Raw genomic sequence first — 20,723 nt, 5'->3', positions numbered from 1 at the left:
AAAAACAATCCAAATCGCCCCAATTCGAGTCGCGCAAACCTCAAAGAACCAGTTCCGCAAGCCCTTGCGAGATCGAACCCCATCCCAAATCCTGTGTTGGCGCCAAGGAAAATTCAGCCCGTACGAGCGCTCAAGTCTACCAAACTTCACTGGAGTCGCAAGAATCGAAACAAAGTTTGCGGATATTCGGAGCAGGAGGCCGGCGGAAGCGAGCGGCGAGGTTGCAAGGAGCAGGCACGGCAGGGACGGACGCGGCCGGGCGAGCTTGAGCGGGGCGCGGCGCGGCCGGCCGGGGCGAGCTCAGGCTGCGGGCGGGCGCGGCCGATGGGGGCATGCGCTCTGGCGGCCGGCGAGGGAGCGGCAACCGGCGACGGGGCTAGGCGGGCGGCCGGCGCGCTTGAACGGGAGGCACCCAGGTGGTTTGGGAAGAAACACGAAAGAAAACTTACACTGGGCCAACAAAGTAAATAAGTATGTTGTTTTGGGATTCCTTTTGCGGTGTTTAGAGCATCTCGAGCACCGAAAAACGAATTGAGAGAGTATTTGGGCATGGTGCAGAACAGAAACTGTAAATCCAAATCGAACTCGTGAAAATCAAACGACGCGGAAATCTATCGACGGGGTTGCAGTCGATTTCATCCGATTAACCTTAATTCGATCATAATTCACACTAAATAGTGACAAAATACAACCACATTGGACCTAAAGTATGTACTACGGGCCTAATTAGTCTAGAAATTAAATTCCCCGGCAACTATAGTGTCACCGGGCGGCGGCGGAGGGTTTTTCGACGCCGCCGGTTGCTAGGCGACGACGAGGGCCGCCAGCTCGATTGCCGCCGCGCCGGAGGCGCCCCCGCAGAGCAGAGGCGGTCCGTCTGTATCGTCGCCGTCGCCGCTCGGGGGCAACGGCGGTAGCGGCGGGCTGCACCCGCCGTAGCGGGGGCTCCTCCGCTTCCACGGCCCGCAGCTGCTGCCGCCGCCTCCGCGCGCGCTTGAAGGTGGCGCGCCATCGGCTCCGGCCACTTGCGGTCGGCCCGCTTCCATGCGCCGTCGGAGCGCGCCCGCCTGCCGCGCTCCGTCTCCGCCCGTACGCCCGGGGGACGGCGACTTGCCCTTCCGGCGCCGGATCGGTCGCCGCCCCTACCCACGCGTGTTGCACGCGTCATTTCGGACGGTGGGGTGGTGGCCGTAGCGGCGGCGAGCTACGGCGGCGGGAGAGGAGCGGCGGGAGGGGAGTACGGTTTCCGAACCGAACTTCCCTCCGCGAACCCTTTTAATAGGGGCCGTGCGGGGGATTTCTCGGGCCCCCGAACTTTCGATTCAGGCCGGCCCACTTTTTCGGGCGCTGATCTGCGCCAGTTTCGGCCCAAACCCGTAAATCCGTCGAAAAAGTTCGGTTCCGGCGGGATTTACGGGCTCTGTTAGAGTTGCTCTTAGGCTGCACGGCTATTTTTCGACCTTCAAAACACGTTTAAGGTGGTCTGGGTATGCTGATTTAGGGTTTACGGTTTTGAGATTTACTAAAGATGCTCTCAAATGCCTCCTCTGTCGCGCGTGTGGTTCTGCGGGAGTGCTTTATTCTCGCGTGTAGTATATCGCTGCTACATCTCTCTTTCTCTACTACTGAATACTGATGCTGATGCTTTATATGCTGTACAAGCTGCAGATGCTTGTTCGTTCTTTATATATGCTGCACCAAGTCCAAACTCCTCAACGATTTTATGTGGTAAACATAATCCTGTAATGTGCGCTTACCATGTACTACATAAACTTTGTGGTAATAAAAAAGTTTCCGTTTCTCTTATATTTTGTATGTAAATATAGTTTTTCTTTTGCATAAACACATATTTATACGTATGGATTTGCTCTGTCAGTCACTAAAAAAATATACAATCACAATTTGGGCTATCCAAAAATTCGAGCTCGTCAAAGAGTGCAAGTTTGACTTGTTAAAAGTTCGGCTTGCAAATCTGGACTAGGGTTGCGTGGCTGTGGATGACATGCGGCGTCCTCCCGCGTTCGCCTCGCATCATAGGACCCATCTGTCAGCGGGCACGCGTCATATTTAATGTGGACTGGGAGGGGGACTATCCCTATCAATTCAAGTCCCCACTCCCCTCCGCACGCACGGGGGCTCAAGCTTCCGTCGCCATTGCCTCGAAGTGCGAGTTCGCTCCTAGCGCCAACGACCAAGAGGCCGGCAGCAGCCGACAGATCGGTTGCGTCAGACAAAAACATGGCCCAGGGTAGCGACGCATCTCAAAAGCAGATGGTCGCAGCGTTCGGGACGACCCAAAGCCGATCCAAATATGGGCTAGGTTTGCGTGGCCGCTGATGGCATGCGGCGTTCTCCCGCGACCGCCTCGCATCCTAGGGCCCACTTGTTAGCGGGCACGCATCATATTTAATGTGGACTGGGAGGGGACTGTCCCTATCCACTCCAGTCCCCACTCCCCTCCGCACTCACGCGTGCTCGAGCTTCCGCCGCCATTGCCTCGAAGCGCGAGTTCGCTCCTAGCGCCAACGACCAAGAGGTCGGCAACAGCTAGCAGATCGCGTCGGCGCCATTCATGATGGCGCCGCCTGCGCCCTAGCGGGAGAGGATTTACGTCACCGTGGTGGTGTCGCAGATCTTCTGGGAGGCCGGTGCCCTCATGACATGGGGTGATGTCCACCTCCCGCACGGGTGGCTGATACGCGTACAGCACGCGTCCGTTGGGAACCCCAAGAGGAAGGTGTGATGCGTACAGCGGCAAGTTTTCCCTCAGTATGAAACCAAGGTTTATCGAACCAGTAGGAGCCAAGAAGCACGTTGAAGGTTGATGGCGGCGAGATGTAGTGCGGCGCAACACCAGGGATTCCGGCGCCAACGTGGAACCTGCACAACACAAACCAAGTACTTTGTCCCAACGAAACAGTGAGGTTGGCAATCTCACCGGCTTGCTGTAACAAAGGATTAGATGTATAGTGTGGATGATGATTGTTTGCAGAGAACAGTAGAACAATTGCAGTAGATTGTATTTCAGTATAGAGAATTGGACCGGGGTCCACAGTTCACTAGTGGTGTCTCTCCCATAAGATAAATAGCATGTTGGGTGAACAAATTACAGTTGGGCAATTGACAAATAGAGAGGGCATGACCATGCACATACATGATATGATGAGTATTGTGAGATTTAATTGGGCATTACGACAAAGTACATAGACCGCTATCCAGCATGCATCTATGCCTAAAAAGTCCACCTTCAGGTTATCATCCGAACCCCTTCCAGTATTAAGTTGCTAACAACAGACAATTGCATTAAGTATGGTGCGTAATGTAATCAATAACTACATCCTCGGATATAGCATCAATGTTTTATCCCTAGTGGCAACAGTACATCCATAACCTTAGAGGTTTCTGTCACTCCCCCAGATTCACGGAGACATGAACCCACTATCGAGCATAAATACCCCCTCTTGCAGTTACTAGCAAAAACTTGGCCAGAGCCTCTACTAATAACGGAGAGCATGCAAGATCATAAACAACACATAGATATAAATTGATAATCAACATAACATAGTATTCTCTATCCATCGGATCCCAACAAACACAACATATAGCATTACAGATAGATGATCTTGATCATGTTCGGCAGCTCACAAGATCCGACAATGAAGCATAATGAGGAGAAGACAACCATCTAGCTACTGCTATGGACCCATAGTCCAGGGGTGAACTACTCACTCATCACTCCGGAGGCGACCATGGCGGTGTAGAGTCCTCCGGGAGATGAATCCCCTCTCCGGCAGGGTGCCGGAGGCGATCTCCTGAATCCCCCGAGATGGGATTGGCGGCGGCGTCTCTGGAAGGTTTTCCGTATCGTGGCTCTCGGTACTGGGGGTTTCGCGACGAAGGCTATTTGTAGGCGGAAGGGCAGGTCAAAGAGCGTCATGAGGGGCTCAGGAGACAGGCCGGCGCGGCCAAGGGCTGGGCCGCGCCGCCCTACCTCCTGGCCACCTCGTGGCCCCACTTCGTTGACTCTTCGGTCTTCTGGAAGCTTCGTGTGAAAATAGGCCCATGGGCGTTGATTTCGTCCAATTCCGAGAATATTTCCTTAATAGGATTTCTGAAACCAAAAACAGTAGAAAACAAAGAATCGGCTCTTCGGCATCTTGTTAATAGGTTAGTTCCGGAAAATGCATAAATATGACATAAAGTATGCATAAAACATGTAGATATCATCAATAATGTGGCATGGAACATAAGAAATTATCGATACGTCGGAGACGTATCAGCATCCCCAAGCTTAGTTTCTGCTCGTCCCGAGCAGGTAAACGATAACAAAGATAATTTCTGGAGTGACATGCCATCATAACCTTGATCATACTATTGTAAAGCATATGAGCTGAGATCAAATCATTCAAAGCAAGTATCTATATTGATATAAGAGATGATAATGCAAGAGTTAGACAAGCTAGAAGTTTTCATGAACTATTGCTTTAAAGACATGCAACTGTACAAAGTTCATTAAAGATGTATTAAGTATTCAGCATAGAAGTTCTATCCTTCATTCCAAGCATCAAGTAAATTTTCACAACATAAGAAGGATTCAGTCAAGTAAACATAAACATGAACGTCATGAATCAACTGTTTCGAAGTCTACTCAACCGGTGAGCGCAAGCATTTGGTATTAGCACCAGGATGTTATGGCATAAAGAACGTTAATGGGGGTTTGGAAGGCCAAATGGAAGAAAGGCTTGCAAAGCTGTAAATGACCATTAGACAAGAGGAAGCCTTATGATCGAAGCTATGCAAGGAGTAGTGATTGCCATGCAACGGATGCACATAGAGCTATATGTGTATGAAAGCTCTCCAATGAAACTAGTGGGGGTGCATCCAACTTGGTTGCTCACGAAGACCTAGAGCACTTTTGAGGAGGCTCATCATTGGAATATACAACCCAAGTTCTATAGTGTAAATTTCCCACATAATTATACTAGTAAAACATGAAAACTCTCTCATATGAATGTAGGTGCTAAACATGAGCACAAATGATGACTATGAATAATGCGGGTGCTAAAACATGAGCACAAGTGTTGATAAAAGATAGTAATGCTGCCCCCTTTTTCTTTATTCTCTTTTTCCTTTTTTTTCTTTTTTTCTTTTTTTTCTTTCTTTTCATTTTTTTTCTTTCTCTTTTTTTTTCTTTTTGATGGCCTCCACGGCTCTTTTCATTTTTAGGGGCAACATCCTAATATGACAACACACTTTTTGGTACAAATAACTCATAATGAATGAAACATGATATATGAAACTGTATGTCTCTGCCAGTGTAGCAGGATGTGCAATGATCTAGCGTAACATGGGTAAACCACACATCAGCTGTATATGATCATGCAAAGCAATTTATAAATAATAAATGATAACATGGCATGTAATGTAAAAATGGATGTTGCATGGCAATATATCTCGGAACAGCTATGAAAATGCTGTGGTAGGTAGGTATGGTGGCTGTTTTGAGGAGATGTATGGGCTTATGTGTAGGAGAACAAGAGAAAGTTCTCCCACAGGTTTGGATGTACCGGCGAAGTATGCACAATTCTCAATGTGAGCAAAAGGCAATGCACAGTACCGAAGAGGCTAGCAAATTTAGATGGTGGAAGTGCCAAAAACTGTAGCTTAACATTAGTCAAAAAGAACTCACAAGCTTATTGCAAACAACTAGCAGGTTCATCATTAAGAGCATGATTAAAATTTACTCCAAGGAGGGCCGTTCACGGTGGCACAAGTACCCCGCTAGCTCCCTCGACCTTTAGCACAACTTAGTTATTACGATGAACTCTCAGACATGGAAAGCTATCAAGTCCAACTACGGCTTCAACTATTTAAATAGAGTTTGTAGTACGGTACAAGCTTAAAGACAACAATCCACTACTAATTTTAACTTATTTATCCAGCAAGCCTTACCATCTAAATACCTCAAAACATTTGCAAAGAATCAAGTTATCAAAGCTCAATGTTCTACAAGTATTTTATTATACACTACCACATGCAACATTTCCCGTTTCCAACCATACAACAATTTAACGAAGAAGAAACATCGCTATGAGTAAAGCCTAAGGACATACTTGTCCATATGCAACAGCGGAGCGTGTCTCTCTCCCACACAATGAATGCTAGGATCCATTTTATTCAAACAAAACAAAAACAAAAACAAACCGACGCTCCAAGCAAAGCACATAAGATGTGATGGAATAAAAATATAGTTTCAGGGGAGGAACCTGATAATGTTGTCGATGAAGAAGAGGATGCCTTGGGCATCCCCAAGCTTAGACGCTTGAGTCTTATTGATATATGCAGGGGTGAACCACCGGGGCATCCCCAAGCTTAGATCTTTCACTCTCCTTGATCATGTTGTATCATCTCCCTCTCTTGATCCTTGAAAACTTCCTCCACACCAAACTCAAAACAACTCATTAGAGAGTTAGTGCACAATCAAAATATACATGTTCAGAGGTGACATAATTATTCTTAACACTTCTGGACATTGCACAAAGCTACTGAAAGTCAATGGAATCGAAATATCCATTGAACATATCAAAACAGGCAATGCGAAATAAAAGGCAGAATTTGTCAAAACAGAACAGTTCGTAATGACGAATTTTATTGAGGCACCAGACTTGCTCAAATGAAAATGCTCAAATTTAATGAAAGTTGCGTACATATCTGAGGATCACTCACGTAAATTGGCATAATTTTCTGAGTTACCTACAGAGAATTTTGCCCAGATTCGTGACAGCAAAGAAATCTATTTCTGCGCAGTAATCCAAATATAGTATGAACCTTACTATCAACGACTTTACTTGGCACAACAATGCACAAAACTAAGATAAGGAGAAGTTGCTACAGTAGTAAACAACTTCCAAGACACAAAATAAAAACAAAGGTACTGTAGTAAAAACATGGGTTGTCTCCCATAAGCGCTTTTCTTTAACGCCTTTCAGCTAGGCGCAGAAAGTGTGTATCAAGTATTATCAAGAGACGAAGTGTCAACATCATTTTCAAAATTTATCCCATTAGGTGTCTTAGATGCTCCCTTATCTATAGTGGTTTTAAGAGCTTTATCAATTTTAGGCCTATAATAGCTTTTTGGTTTAGGCCCTTTAGAGACATACATGAACTTTTGCTCCTTACCCACATAAGCTTTCTCTCTAAATTTTATAGATGAAAATGTTGAACCCAATGTTCCCATAGCATCTTCAAGTTCACTAATCCTTTGGGTTTGATTATCATGAATAGCACAAGATTCCAAAATGGCAATTTTCTCATTAATTCCACCTAGAGATTTATCAAGTTTATTAGTGCTATCAAGTAATGCTCCCAAAGTAGTATCAATACTTGGAAGGTTTTGTTCTATGGTTTCCAACTTTTTCATGACATCTTCAAGAGAGGTTTCAATTTTAACTTCATTAACAGGTGGTATTCCAAATAAACTCTCAATAATGCAACTAGCTTCTAAGGCAGGAGTACTTAGGAAGTTACCTTCCGCGAGACAATCAAGAACATACCTATTCCAGCTAGAGATACCAACATAAAAATTCCTAAGTAAAATAGTGGTGGAGTGTTTCTTAGTGCACCTATTATGGGCATTACTAATTCTATACCAAGCATCTCTTAAACATTCTCCACCTTGTTGCTTAAACGAACGAACTTCAACTTCAGGATTACTCATTTTAGCAATAGTAGATAAAGCAAACTAGACAAAGTAAATGCAACTAACTAATTTTTTTGTGTTTTTGATATAGCAAACAAGATAGCAAATAAAGTAAAACTAGCAACTAATTTTTTTGTGTTTTGATTTAGTGCAGCAAACAAAGTAGTAAATAAAGTAAAGCAAGACAAAAACAAAGTAAAGAGATTGGGATGTGGAGACTCCCCTTGCAGCGTGTCTTGATCTCCCCGGCAACGGCGCCAGAAAAAGAGCTTGATACGCGTACAGCACGCGTCCGTTGGGAACCCCAAGAGGAAGGTGTGATGCGTACAGCGGCAAGTTTTCCCTCAGTATGAAACCAAGGTTTATCGAACCAGTAGGAGCCAAGAAGCACGTTGAAGGTTGATGGCGGCGAGATGTAGTGCGGCGTAACACCAGGGATTCCGGCGCCAACGTGGAACCTGCACAACACAAACCAAGTACTTTGCCCCAACGAAACAGCGAGGTTGTCAATCTCACCGGCTTGCTGTAACAAAGGATTAGATGTATAGTGTGGATGATGATTGTTTGCAGAGAACAGTAGAACAAGTATTGCAGTAGATTGTATTTCAGTAAAGAGAATTGGACCGGGGTCCACAGTTCACTAGTGGTGTCTCTCCCATAAGATAAACAACATGTTGGGTGAACAAATTACAGTTGGGCAATTGACAAATAGAGAGGGCATGACCATGCACATACATATTATGATGAGGAGAAGACAACCATCTAGCTACTGCTATGGAGCCATAGTCCATGGGTGAACTACTCACTCATCACTCCGGAGGCGACCATGGCGGTGTAGAGTCCTCCGAGAGATGAATCCCCTCTCCGGCAGGGTGCCGAAGGCGATCTCCTGAATCCCCCGAGATGGGATTGGCGGCGGCGGCGTCTCTGGAAGGTTTTCCGTATCGTGGCTCTCGGTACTGGGGGTTTCGCGACGAAGGCTATTTGTAGGCGGAAGGGCAGGTCAAGGGGCGTCACGAGGGGCCCAGGAGACAGGCCGGCGCGGCCAAGGGCTGGGCCGCGCCGCCCTACCTCCTGGCCACCTCGTGGCCCCACTTCGTTGACTCTTCGGTCTTCTGGAAGCTTCGTGTGAAAATAGGCCCCTAGGCGTTGATTTCGTCCAATTTCGAGAATATTTCCTTACTAGGATTTCTGAAACCAAAAACAGTAGAAAACATCAACTGGCTCTTCGGCATCTTGTTAATAGGTTAGTTCCAGAAAATGCATAAATATGACATAAAGTATGCATAAAACATGTAGATATCATCAATAATGTGGCATGGAACATAAGAAATTATCGATACGTCGGAGACGTATCAGCATCCCAAGCTTAGTTTCTGCTCGTCCCGAGCAGGTAAACGATAAACAAAGATAATTTCTGGAGTGACATGCCATCATAACCTTGATCATACTATTGTAAAGCATATGAGCTGAGATCAAATCATTCAAAGCAAGTATCTATATTGATATAAGAGATGATAATGCAAGAGTTAGACAAGCTAGAAGTTTTCATGAACTATTGCTTTAAAGACATGCAACCGTACAAAGTTCATTAAAGATGTATTAAGTATTCAGCATAGAATTTATATCCTTCATTCCAAGCATCAAGTAAATTTTCACAACATAAGAAGGATTCAGTCAAGTAAACATAAACATGAACGTCATGAATCAACTGTTTCGAAGTCTACTCAACCGGTGAGCGCAAGCATTTGGTATTAGCACCAGGATGTTATGGCATAAAGAACGTTAATGGGGGTTTGGAAGGCCAAATGGAAGAAAGGCTTGCAAAGCTGTAAATGACCATTAGACAAGAGGAAGCCTTATGATCGAAGCTATGCAAGGAGTAGTGATTGCCATGCAACGGATGCACATAGAGCTATATGTGTATGAAAGCTCTCCAATGGAACTAGTGGGGGTGCATCCAACTTGGTTGCTCACGAAGACCTAGAGCGCTTTTGAGGAGGCTCATCATTGGAATATACAACCCAAGTTCTATAGTGTAAATTCCCCACATAGTTATACTAGTAAAACATGAAAACTCTCTCATATGAATGTAGGTGCTAAACATGAGCACAAATGATGACTATGAATAATGCGGGTGCTAAAACATGAGCACAAGTGTGGATAAAAGATAGTAATGCTGCCCCCTTTTTCTTTATTCTCTTTTTTTTCTTTTTTCTTTTTTTTTCTTTTTTCTAGTTTCTCTTCTCTAGCTTTTATGAGAGCATTTGTAATATGTTTCGTGAAAGCCAAATTTATAGCACTAGCATTAGGACTCTTAGCAAGTTTTTGTAAGAACTTTATAACTTCAGAGATGTGGCAATCATCAAAATTCAAACCATTATAATCTAAAGCAACGGGATCATCATCCCCAATGTTGGAAAAAATTTCAGCAGCTTTATCACGAGCGATTTCAGCGGTTTTAGCGATTTGTGCAGTTTTTCGCGCTTTGCATTAGAAGTGGAAACATTGCCAACACCAATTATTTTACCATTAATAGTAGGAGGTGCAGCAACTTGTGGAGCATTAGCATTACTAGTGGTGGTAATAGTCCAAACTTTAGCTATATTATCTTCTTTTTCATTTTCTTCTTTTTCCCACCTAGCACGCAATTCGGCCATCAATCTTATATTCTCATTAATTCTAACTTGGATGGCATTTGCTGTAGTAACAATTTTATTATGATGATTTTCATTAGACATAACTTTCGATTTCAAAAGATCAACATCAGCAGCAAGACTATCAACTTTAGAAGCAAGTATATCAATTTTTCCAAGCTTTTCTTCAACAGATTTGTTAAAGGCAGTTTGTGTACTAATAAATTCTTTAAGCATGGCTTCAAGTCCAGGGGGTGTGTTCCTATTGTTGTTGTAAGAATTCCCATAAGAATTACCATAGCCGTTGCCATTATTATAAGGATATGGCCTATAGTTGTTACTAGAATTGTTCCGGTAAGCATTGTTGTTGAAATTATTATTTTTAATGAAGTTTACATCAACATGTTCTTCTTGGGCAACCAATGAAGCTAACGGAACATTATTAGGATCAACATTAGTCCTATCATTCACAAGCATAGACATAATAGCATCAATCTTATCACTCAAGGAAGAGGTTTCTTCGACAGAATTTACCTTCTTACCTTGTGGAGCTCTTTCCGTGTGCCATTCAGAGTAATTGATCATCATATTATCAAGAAACTTTGTTGCTTCACCAAGAGTGATGGACATAAAGGTACCTCCAGCAGCTGAATCCAATAAATTTCGCGAAGAAAAATTTAGTCCTGCATAGAAGGTTTGGATGATCATCCAAGTAGTCAGTCCATGGGTTGGGCAATTTTTAACCAGAGATTTCATTCTTTCCCATGCTTGTGCAACATGCTTAGTATCTAATTGTTTAAAATTCATTATGCTACTCCTCAAAGATATAATTTTAGCAGGGGGATAATATCTACCAATAAAAGCATCCTTGCATTTAGTCCATGAATCAATACTATTCTTAGGCAGAGATAGCAACCAATCTTTAGCTCTTCCTCTTAATGAGAAAGGGAACAATTTTAATTTTATAATGTCACCATCTACATCTTTATACTTTTGCATTTCACAAAGTTCAACAAAATTATTGAGATGGGCAGCAGCATCATCAGAACTAACACCAGAAAATTGCTCTCGCATAACAAGATTTAGTAAAGCAGGTTTAATTTCAAAGAATTCTGCTGTAGTAGCAGGTGGAGCAATAGGTGTGCATAAGAAATCATTATTATTTGTGGTTGTGAAGTCACACAACTTAGTATTTTCAGGAGTACCCATTTTAGCAGTAGTAAATAAAGCAAACTAGATAAAGTAAATGCAAGTAACTAATTTTTTTTGTGTTTTTGATATAGCAAGCAAGATAGCAAATAAAGTAAAACTAGCAACTAATTTTTTTGTATTTTGATTTAGTGCAGCAAACAAAGTAGTAAATAAAACTAAGCAAGACAAAAACAAAGTAAAGAGATTGGGATGTGGAGACTCCCCTTGCAGCGTGTCTTGATCTCCCCGGCAACGGCGCCAGAAATTTAGCTTGACACGCGTACAGCACGCGACCGTTGGGAACCCCAAGTGGAAGGTGTGATGCGTATAGCAGTAAGTTTCCCTTAGTTAGAAACCAAGGTTTATCGAACCAGTAGGAGTCAAGAAGCACGTTGAATGTTGATGGCGGTGAGATGTAGTGCGGCGTAACACCAGGGATTCCGGCGCCAACGTGGAACCTGCACAACACAAACCAAGTACTTTGCCCCAACGAAACAGCGAGGTTGTCAATCTCACCGGCTTGCTGTAACAAAGGATTAGATGTATAGTGTGGATGATGATTGTTTGCAGAAAACAGTAGAACAAGTATTGCAGTAGATTGTATTTCAGTAAAGAGAATTGGACCGGAGTCCACAGTTCACTAGAGGTGTCTCTCCCATAAGATAAACAACATGTTGGGTAAACAAATTACAGTTGGCCAATTGACAAATAAAGAGGGCATGACCATGCACATACATATTATGATGAGTATAGTGAGATTTAATTGGGCATTACGACAAAGTACATAGACCGCTATCCAGCATGCATCTATGTCTAAAAAGTCCACCTTCAGGTTATCATCCGAACCCCCTCCAGTATTAAGTTGCTAACAACAGACAATTGCATTAAGTATTGCGCGTAATGTAATCAATAACTACATCCTCGGACATAGCATCAATGTTTTATCCCTTGTGGCAACAGCACATCCATAATCTTAGAGGTTTCTCTCACTCCCCCAGATTCACGGAGACATGAACCCACTATCGAGCATAAATACTCCCTCTTGGAGTTACTAGCATCAACTTGGCCAGAGCATCTACTAATAACGGAGAGCATGCAAGATCATAAACAACACATAGATATAAATTGATAATCAACATAACATGGTATTCTCTATTCATCGGATCCCAACAAACACAACATATAGAATTACAGATAGATGATCTTGATCATGTTCGGCAGCTCACAAGACCCGACAATTAAGCACAATGAGGAGAAGACAACCATCTAGCTACTGCTATGGACCCATAGTCCAGGGGTAGACTACTCACTCATCACTCCGGAGGCGACCATGGCGGCGTAGAGTCCTCCGGGAGATGATTCCCCTCTCCGGCAGGGTGCCGGAGGCGATCTCCTGAATCCCCCGAGATGGGATTGGCGGCGACGGCGTCTCTGGAAGGTTTTCCGTATCGTGGCTCTCGGTACTGGGGGTTTCGCGACGAAGGCTATTTGTAGGCGGAAGGGTAGGTCAGGGGGCGTCGCGAGGGGCCCAGGAGACAGGTCGGCGCGGCCAAGGGTGGGGCCACGCCGCGTGCCCTCCTGGCCGCCTCGTGGCCCCACTTCGTTGACTCTTCGGTCTTCTGGAAGTTTCGTGGCAAAATAGGACCCTGGGCGTTGATTTCGTCCAATTCCGAGAATATTTCCTTACTAGGATTTCTGAAACAAAAAACAGCAGAAAACAAAGAATCGGCACTTCGGCATCTTGTTAATAGGTTAGTTCCAGAAAATGCACGAATATGACATAAAGTGTGCATAAAACATGTAGATATCATCAATAATGTGGCATGGAACATAAGAAATTATCGATACGTCGGAGACGTATCAGGGCCTCTCCCGCGCGGCCGCGCTGCAATCGCGGATCGAGCGGCGGCTCTGCTCCGGTTGGGGAGGCTCGGCCACCTGCGGCGGCGGCCGGTCCGGCGGCTCCTGGCGGTCTGGAGCCCCCCTCGCGCGCCGTGGACTCTTCTGCTGCGCCTCCGGTGGCTGAGCTCCGGCTCCCCTGCACCGGCCCGGCGGCGTCGACCCCTGCAGCCCTGAGGCTGCGGCTCGTCGCGATGGGGTGGGGTGGCGGCCCCCCTTCCTGCTGTGTGGTTCCTTTGTGCGGGGCTGGCGGCCTGCTGGCTGTTGCTGGTCGTCGACGGCGCCCTGGAGGTGGTCGCCAGATCGTGCAGGATCTGGCCCGTCGATTTCGTCGGCGGCGAGGTCTGTGGTGGCCGTGCTTCGCGATGGCGCGGTCGTGGTTGCAGGTGTGTGCGGGCCAGTGGAAGTGCAGGCTGGCTCCGGCCAGTTGCGTGGGGATGGTGTCCTTGAAGTTCCGGGCGAAAGTCTGCCCGGCTATGTCCGGCCGGCGGTGGCTGCGCCCGCGGGCGTTGTTCCCTCGTTGGAGGCACCGCCGTGGAGCTCCCTCGGCCTCCAAGCTCGGATCAGGCTCTTCGGGTGAAACCTTTGGCCCTATTGGGTCGGGCGACGGGCGTCGTCTTACGTCGCTTACCTCCTTTGGGGCGTCGTCTAGAAGACCTCGATCACATCTGCACTTCCTTTGGGCTGGACGCACACAACTTCGCGGTTGGCAGGTGTCCAACCGGCGATGTCGGTGTTCCGTGTGGCGGCTTATGTGGCAACGATGACGTTGAAGAGTGATGGTTTGGTCGCGGCAAGACCTTGTTAGTCGGCTTGGCCCGGCGTGTCCGAGTTTCCTCCATGCTGGTCTTCCGTTGCTGTGGAGTCGGAGCTGCCATGTTCTTCGAAGTCTTCTCTTGGGCGGTGTACGATGACCTGCAAGGGGCGGTCCAGGTGAAGTTCACCTTCGGCGCGGGTCTTGCGCATCCCTTCGCCGGAGCTTGTCATCCGAGTCGGAGCTGCTTTCCCCCACATGAGGAGCCACCTGTTTGGCATTGGCCAGCTTGAACCTCGCGGTGCCGCTTCGGCAAGGTCTTCTTTGGTGGTCGCTTCTTCGGGGAAGTCGGAGTCGCTGCGGGTGCGGAGTGATGACGATGACGCCGGTGAGCAACCTCGACGACGATCTTCACCTAGGTGGTGTTTGTGCAGCTTCGGTGGGTTGCCAGGGTGGTTGTGTGTACCCATGCGACGGTCGTGTTCCATGACGGTCGGCATGGGTGTTTGTACTGGTTTTTGGTCGGTTTTCCGTTAATAAACTGACCACCTATTCTTCTCTATTAATGAAAATGGCAAGTCTTGCCTCGTTTCAAAAAAAAAAATAAACCAAATGATCGTTACACTAGACTACTATCCCTTTTGTAAACGACGTGACAATGAATGGAACTTGGGCTCAATCACATCCAACCGGCACCGACCGCCTCCCTCCCCCTCCCCCACACCCCCCCTAGCATGACTTCCCTCCCACTGCCGCCGCCTGGGGTGTCACCGGGTAAAGACCGTGTGGCGCGGCTGTGGCGATTTTCCCCTTGCGCTGATTAGGGGAGGTGCGGGCGCGACTGGTCCTCTTCTCCAAGCGGAGGTGAGGTGGGTTGGCGGCGATCCGGGCGGGTGTGTGTCGGCTGGTGGCAGCGTCGGTAGCTGGGTTGGTGGTGCGGACGTTGGCCTCGATATGTTGCTTCTCCGTCGGTGACGAGCGGGGTCTTCCCTAGGCTAGTTCTGCATCACTGAGGAAGCCAAGAATCTGATCTGGGCATGGCGGTCTTCTCCTTCACCGAAGGTGGTCGGGCGGTTTGAGGTGAGTTGGGGATGCACGGCTGCCGGTGAAAACCGGCCCCGACTTGGGTCATGGAGGACGATGATGGCACCTCTTGGTTGCTACCTTGTTTAAGTCATCGTTCCTGCAGCCTGCATTTTCTTCTCGTCTGGGCTGCTTGGGGGGGGGGGGGGGGGAACTCAGACCCGGGACTCCCGGATTGAACAATGGCGGTGTGTGGCGCTGTTCTCCTTGCTGAGGGCGTCGTTTTTGGAGAAGAAAATGGCTGGAGGTGGTGTTGTGGTGGAGCGGTGTGCATCCACCGCGACGGCATTGGCGAGTCTCGGCAGCATGGTGTAGTGGGATCTCTCGGTGCCGGACGCAATGTAATGGACATGCGCAGTGGGGAAGCTTTGGCGGGCGTCATGGTGGCATCAACGACTTGCCTGACAAGGGCTATGTGAATCTCTGCCCTAAAGATGCACTAGAGGTTGATAGTGGTGACGTCTTCTGAAGCAAGAGCATAAGACGCTCGCCAAGGGTTTGCTGGACCGTATTTATGTTTTCTCCATAGGGTGACTCAGGGATATCAACAATTACTCAAGTACTGATCAAATGGTCTAGGCTCCTCGACGACTCTGCAACCTGGGAAGATTGGGACGTCCTCAAGGTCAAATTCCCATACGACTCTGCAATCTCGGAAGATTGGGACGTCCTCAAGGTCAAATTCCCATATGTTCTTGCTTGGAGATAAGCAAGTGTTTCTCAAGGGGCATTGTCACGCGCGCAGAACGCCACACCTTAGCTATACGTGCGCGCCACCAAGAGCAAGTTTGACAAGGTGGTGCAAGTCGAGGGGGAAAGTGTAAAATAGATGTTATTGAGAAACACTATTGGTACCTTTGAGCATCTCGCGCCACGTTATCAACGGAAACATCGCCTCCCATTAGAAGAATATATTTCACCTTTTATTAGACACCAAAATGATAAATGTGAGGCTAAAGTTACCACCCCTTCTAACCATCTAATCACATGTTAATTGTCATCAAAGTAAGCGGTACATTGTGGTATACCTAAGTTGTAAAAATCGCCTTACTTGCGAAGCAATCCAAAATAGAAAAAGTAGAAGAGAAAAAGAACATGTGTCGCAACTTGCAAGCATCGCTACCGTGCACACGGGCACACCCTAGACGAAACTGAGACGGGTTCAATCCGTAGATCTGGGTACAATCGTGGAGCGGTGTTGCATCTATCAAATCAACGATGACAACGAGCGGGGTCGTATCTGAAATACCATCTGTATCACCACTGGAAATTAAGATCTGGACCATGGGTATAGTTGGGGCATACCATAAGATCCTGATGAGATTTTCATTTTTCATTATCGAGTTTATAGGTGTATGATGGATTGAGGTTGTTTTATGTATAGTTTATCCTGTTGTTTATTGAATAAAATAAAATGCAAATAAAGTCATATGCATCTCTTGGATGATGCAGAGGCCCGGTCTTTGAAAAAATTTAATTGGACAAGATATTTTGTTGTCCACAAACCCGGCTCAAATAATTTGGGGCCAGCGATCCAGTAGATGGATAGATCGACGGTGCATATTTCGCCGTGTGACGTCGCGGCATGACCTAACCTGACCGGGCGTCCGGGCCCACCTGTCAGCCTTACACCCATACGCATCCGACCGGGCATCGGAAAATAAAATGGGAAACGCTGCTGTTCCCCCGGGGGATTACGTCTTGGATCGTCCGGGTCCATCCGCGGACGCGTGTCCTGCGACCGACCACCACGTGCCCAGGTGAGGCCCACCTTATCGTCTGTGGAGAATTTTCCTCCGTTCGTTCCCCATCTCCTCCCCACCGCGCACTCTTCTTCTCCGCACGAGCAGGACGACAACCTGGAGTTCTGCTCCGTCCCCCGCGCCGCTGGCCCGCCTGGCCGGCCCAGCTCTCTTCCTCCCCGCCGGTAGGGCGACGCGCCGCCACCGGGCTCATGGCCGGCCTCCGCGCCGCCGCCATCGGTGCGTTCAAGCCGGCGCGCCTCCTCTCAACCTCATCTCTGCTCGCCTAGCTCCGGCCACCTCTCAACCTCGGAGGAATTCTATCTCCGCCGCCGTCGTTACAAGTCGTCAGCGATCTTTGCTACAATCGTCCGTCTGCCTTGCTACAATTGCTTGTGCGCCTGCTACAAATGGCGGCGCGCTGCTACAAGCTACGGGTGGTGATGCTACGAGTGGCGTGCGCTGCTACAATCACCGTCAAGGTCGCTACAAGTTATCGGCGCGCTGATCGGCCGTCGAGGTCTACGAGGGGCCGGCAGCGCTGCTACAATCGCCGGTCGAGGCTGCTACAAGCTACCGGCGGCGCTGCTACGAGTGGCCGGCGGCGCTGCTACAAGTTGTCGGTGGCGCTGCTACGGAAGGCCGCCATGGCTGCTACACAAGGTCGTTGTCGTTGCTACAAACGGCGCCGACGCTGCTACAAGTGGTCTTCTCCGACGGCGTCCTTCCCGGTGGCGTCTACTCGGCTGCGTCCACTCCGGCGTCGTCCACTCCGGCGGCGTACTCCCCGGTGGCGTCCACTCCCAGCCATGGCTTTCAGATGCGATGCAAGCTGGGGCATGTGGATGGCGGGGACCACCCACGTGGTGGAGAAAAGTCTCCCGTGCATGATGGACATCGGACGGACGCGCGCGATCCGTTGACTCGATCAGACGGCTGGCGACCCGGGGGATCTGATTTCGGATCCCCCGGGGGACGCTCAGCACTGCCCAAATAAAATTCGAAACCTGGTCATTTCAAACGCCGAAACCCTCCCGGATCAAAACGCTAGGGTTCCATCCACTATCCCCTCTCTTCCTCCACCACCCCCATGGCCGCCGCCGCCGCCGCCTCGGCCGAGGCCGCCGCCATCACGCGGCGCCTCGCCTCCTGCAACACCGCCGCCCGCGAGCGCGCCGTGCGGCACCTGCTCTCGGACTTCCTGCCGGCCTCCGCGGCCCACCTCTCCGCCGCCGACCTGCTCAAGCTCTGGAAGGGCCTCTTCTTCTGCTTCTGGCACGCCGACAAGCCGCTCTACCAGTCCGACCTGGCCTCCCGCCTCGCCGCCGCCGTCTCCGCCGCGCCCTCCCCCGCCGCCGCCGCCGCCTTCCTCTCCGCCTACCTCGCCACCATCTGCCGCGAGTGGCCCCACATCGACGTCCACCGCCTCGACAAGTTCTACCTCCTCAACCGCCGCTTCCTCAGCCACGCCTTCCTCTTCCTCGCCGCCCGCGCCTTCGCGCCCGGCGTCACCGCCCAGATCGCGTCCGTCTTCTCCCAGAAGGCCCTCCTGCCGCAAGCCGACTGCGCCACCTCCCGAGGGCTCGGGTACCATGTCGCCGACGCGTTCCTCGACGAGCTCATGCCCGTGCTCCCCATCAGCTTACCGTCGATGGAGCTGCTGCTGGACCCCTTCTTCTCTGTTTTGGAGAAGTCCACCGACAGGGTGCTGGTCAGCAAGGTCAGGTCCAGCTTGTTTGAGAGGTTTCTCGAGAGTGGCGCGCAGTTGCTTGAGATGCTGAAGAATGGGCAATCAGCCGAGAAGGGCAGTGTGGAGGAGAAGCTTGGCAAGGTTGGGCTGCTGTTTGGATTCAGCAAGAGGTTCGTGGATATCGGGGCCAAGGCTGAGACTGTGCAGGGAAACCGGAAGACGCTGTTCGGGCTGAGGGATGCCTTTGTTAAGCTCGAGAAGGGGTTGGAGCTGTCTGGGATCGAGATCTCCGAGCCAGAGTTTGAGGGTGCTGCTGAGGTGCCAATCGTCACGGCGGTAGAGAACGGCATGGATTTGGATGAGGCAAAGGTGGAGAAGAAGAAGAAGAAAAAGGCCAAGAAGGCTGCATTAGTTGAAGGTGGGGATGCGGCCAAGGTTCTGAAGCAAGAGAAGAAGGTGAAGAAAGACAAGAACAAGAAGGACAAAAAAGAAAAGAAGAAGAAAAACAAGGTGGATGTTGTTGATGGCGGAGATGGCAGTGAGCGTAGTGCAGATGCCTCTGCGGAGGACCAGCAGATGGGCGATGCCTCTGATGTCATTACATTTGATGAGGTGGTGATGTCAAATCTTCAGAAGCAGTTTGAGAAGGCTGCAGAAGAAGCTGGGATGCCCGCGACACCAGCTACTGTGAAAGTGGAAAAGAAGAGGAAGCGTTCAAAGTCGGCTGATAGGTCATCAGCAGTTTCTGGTGGAAATGCTGGTGGTGAAGGCAATGCTCTTGCTCAGGAAGGAGATAAGAGCGGCAAGAGAGTCAGGTTCTCGATGAAGAGTAATCTGGTTTGGAAGCCTCAGACTCCTTTGCCACCACAGTGCTTGAGGCTCCCACCATCTGCTACTCCGAGAGGGAGTGCGCTGAAAAGCGGAGTTCAGCCTGGGCCTATAAGAGAAAGCTCCACTCCGGTGAAGAAGAACAAGCCAAAAGTGAAATCAGCAAAGAAGATGTTGAAGAAGAGCCCTTCCTCAGCTGTGAAGCGCCTGCGGAAGTTGCAAAACTTCTCTGCTTGAACTCATGAATGTATGATGGAATGTCGGCTATACCATCATGCTTTTTAAATTATGTTTTTATCATAACTTAATTCTTCCTCATTAGGTAGTCGTATACACTGTTGGCTTGCTACTTTTTCAGTTTTGATGGATTGCTTAATGATATGTCTCGTCATAGTGCATTCATTATAATCATGTGATCATTGTTTGGTATTAGCAGTAGCCCTTTCAATCTCTGGGCACTGTATGAGGTTCCCTGATTCTCCCTTTTGGTTCTAACTTCATATTTTGTCTCCACTACAATATTGAGTGCACTTTACAATCTTTAATGGATACTTCCTGCACAATGTCATATTGTTAGTTGTGAAGACAGTCTGATTGTATTCTCTGTGCGGTCTTGTTTCCTTTTGAGGAACTTAGACTTCAGACTGCGTAGAAATACTATACTGCTACATGACATGACGAAACCTTACGTGATGAAGATCGCCCATGATGTATTTTTTCTTCTAGCACTACAATAAGATGGGCAATGCCCCTGATTGCCCTGTTACCCTGCTTCTACCTATGGATCTAACGTCTGCTTCTACCTATAGTGCTTCCATGATAACCATGTGATGATCATTGTTTGGTAGTGGCCCTTTCAACCTCTAGATATTGTATGAGGCTCTCTGATCATTCCCTTTTGGTTCTCTTTTCTCTTTATCATGACAATGTCTTAGTGCAGCTTGTGATCTATTATGGATTGCTTCCTGCATAATGTCATATTGTTTGTGGTTAAGACATGCTGCTTGTTTTCTCTCCCGTGATGTTTTGTGTTAAGGAGTTACATTACTGTACTTTGTAATGCTGCTGGTACATGGCATGAAGAAGCATGGTGAAGTTAGCCTCGATATATTTTGCTTCTTCCATTATACTCTGATGGCCAATGAGGCTCTCTGATTGCTCCCTTTTGGTTCTAACTTCATATCTTGTCTCTACCATGACA

The 20,723-nt window shown here is 48.2% G+C and overlaps 1 protein-coding gene across 1 annotated transcript; it reads left to right on the top strand.

Annotated features, from left to right (window-relative positions):
• The first annotated feature begins 18,021 nt into the window (after positions 1 to 18,021).
• On the top strand, positions 18,022 to 19,933 carry LOC127336819 (uncharacterized). The gene has a single exon (XM_051363682.2). The coding sequence runs from the start codon at positions 18,095 to 18,097 to the stop codon at positions 19,757 to 19,759; it is 1,665 nt and encodes a 554-aa protein (XP_051219642.1). The 5' UTR covers positions 18,022 to 18,094; the 3' UTR covers positions 19,760 to 19,933.
• Positions 19,934 to 20,723: the final 790 nt, after the last annotated feature.

Source organism: Lolium perenne, chromosome 2 (genome assembly GCF_019359855.2).
Source record: "Lolium perenne isolate Kyuss_39 chromosome 2, Kyuss_2.0, whole genome shotgun sequence".
In the NCBI taxonomy this organism is placed as follows: domain Eukaryota; kingdom Viridiplantae; phylum Streptophyta; class Magnoliopsida; order Poales; family Poaceae; genus Lolium; species Lolium perenne.
Note: the sequence above shows the minus strand (reverse complement) of the source record. Positions and strands in the feature narration are given on the sequence as shown.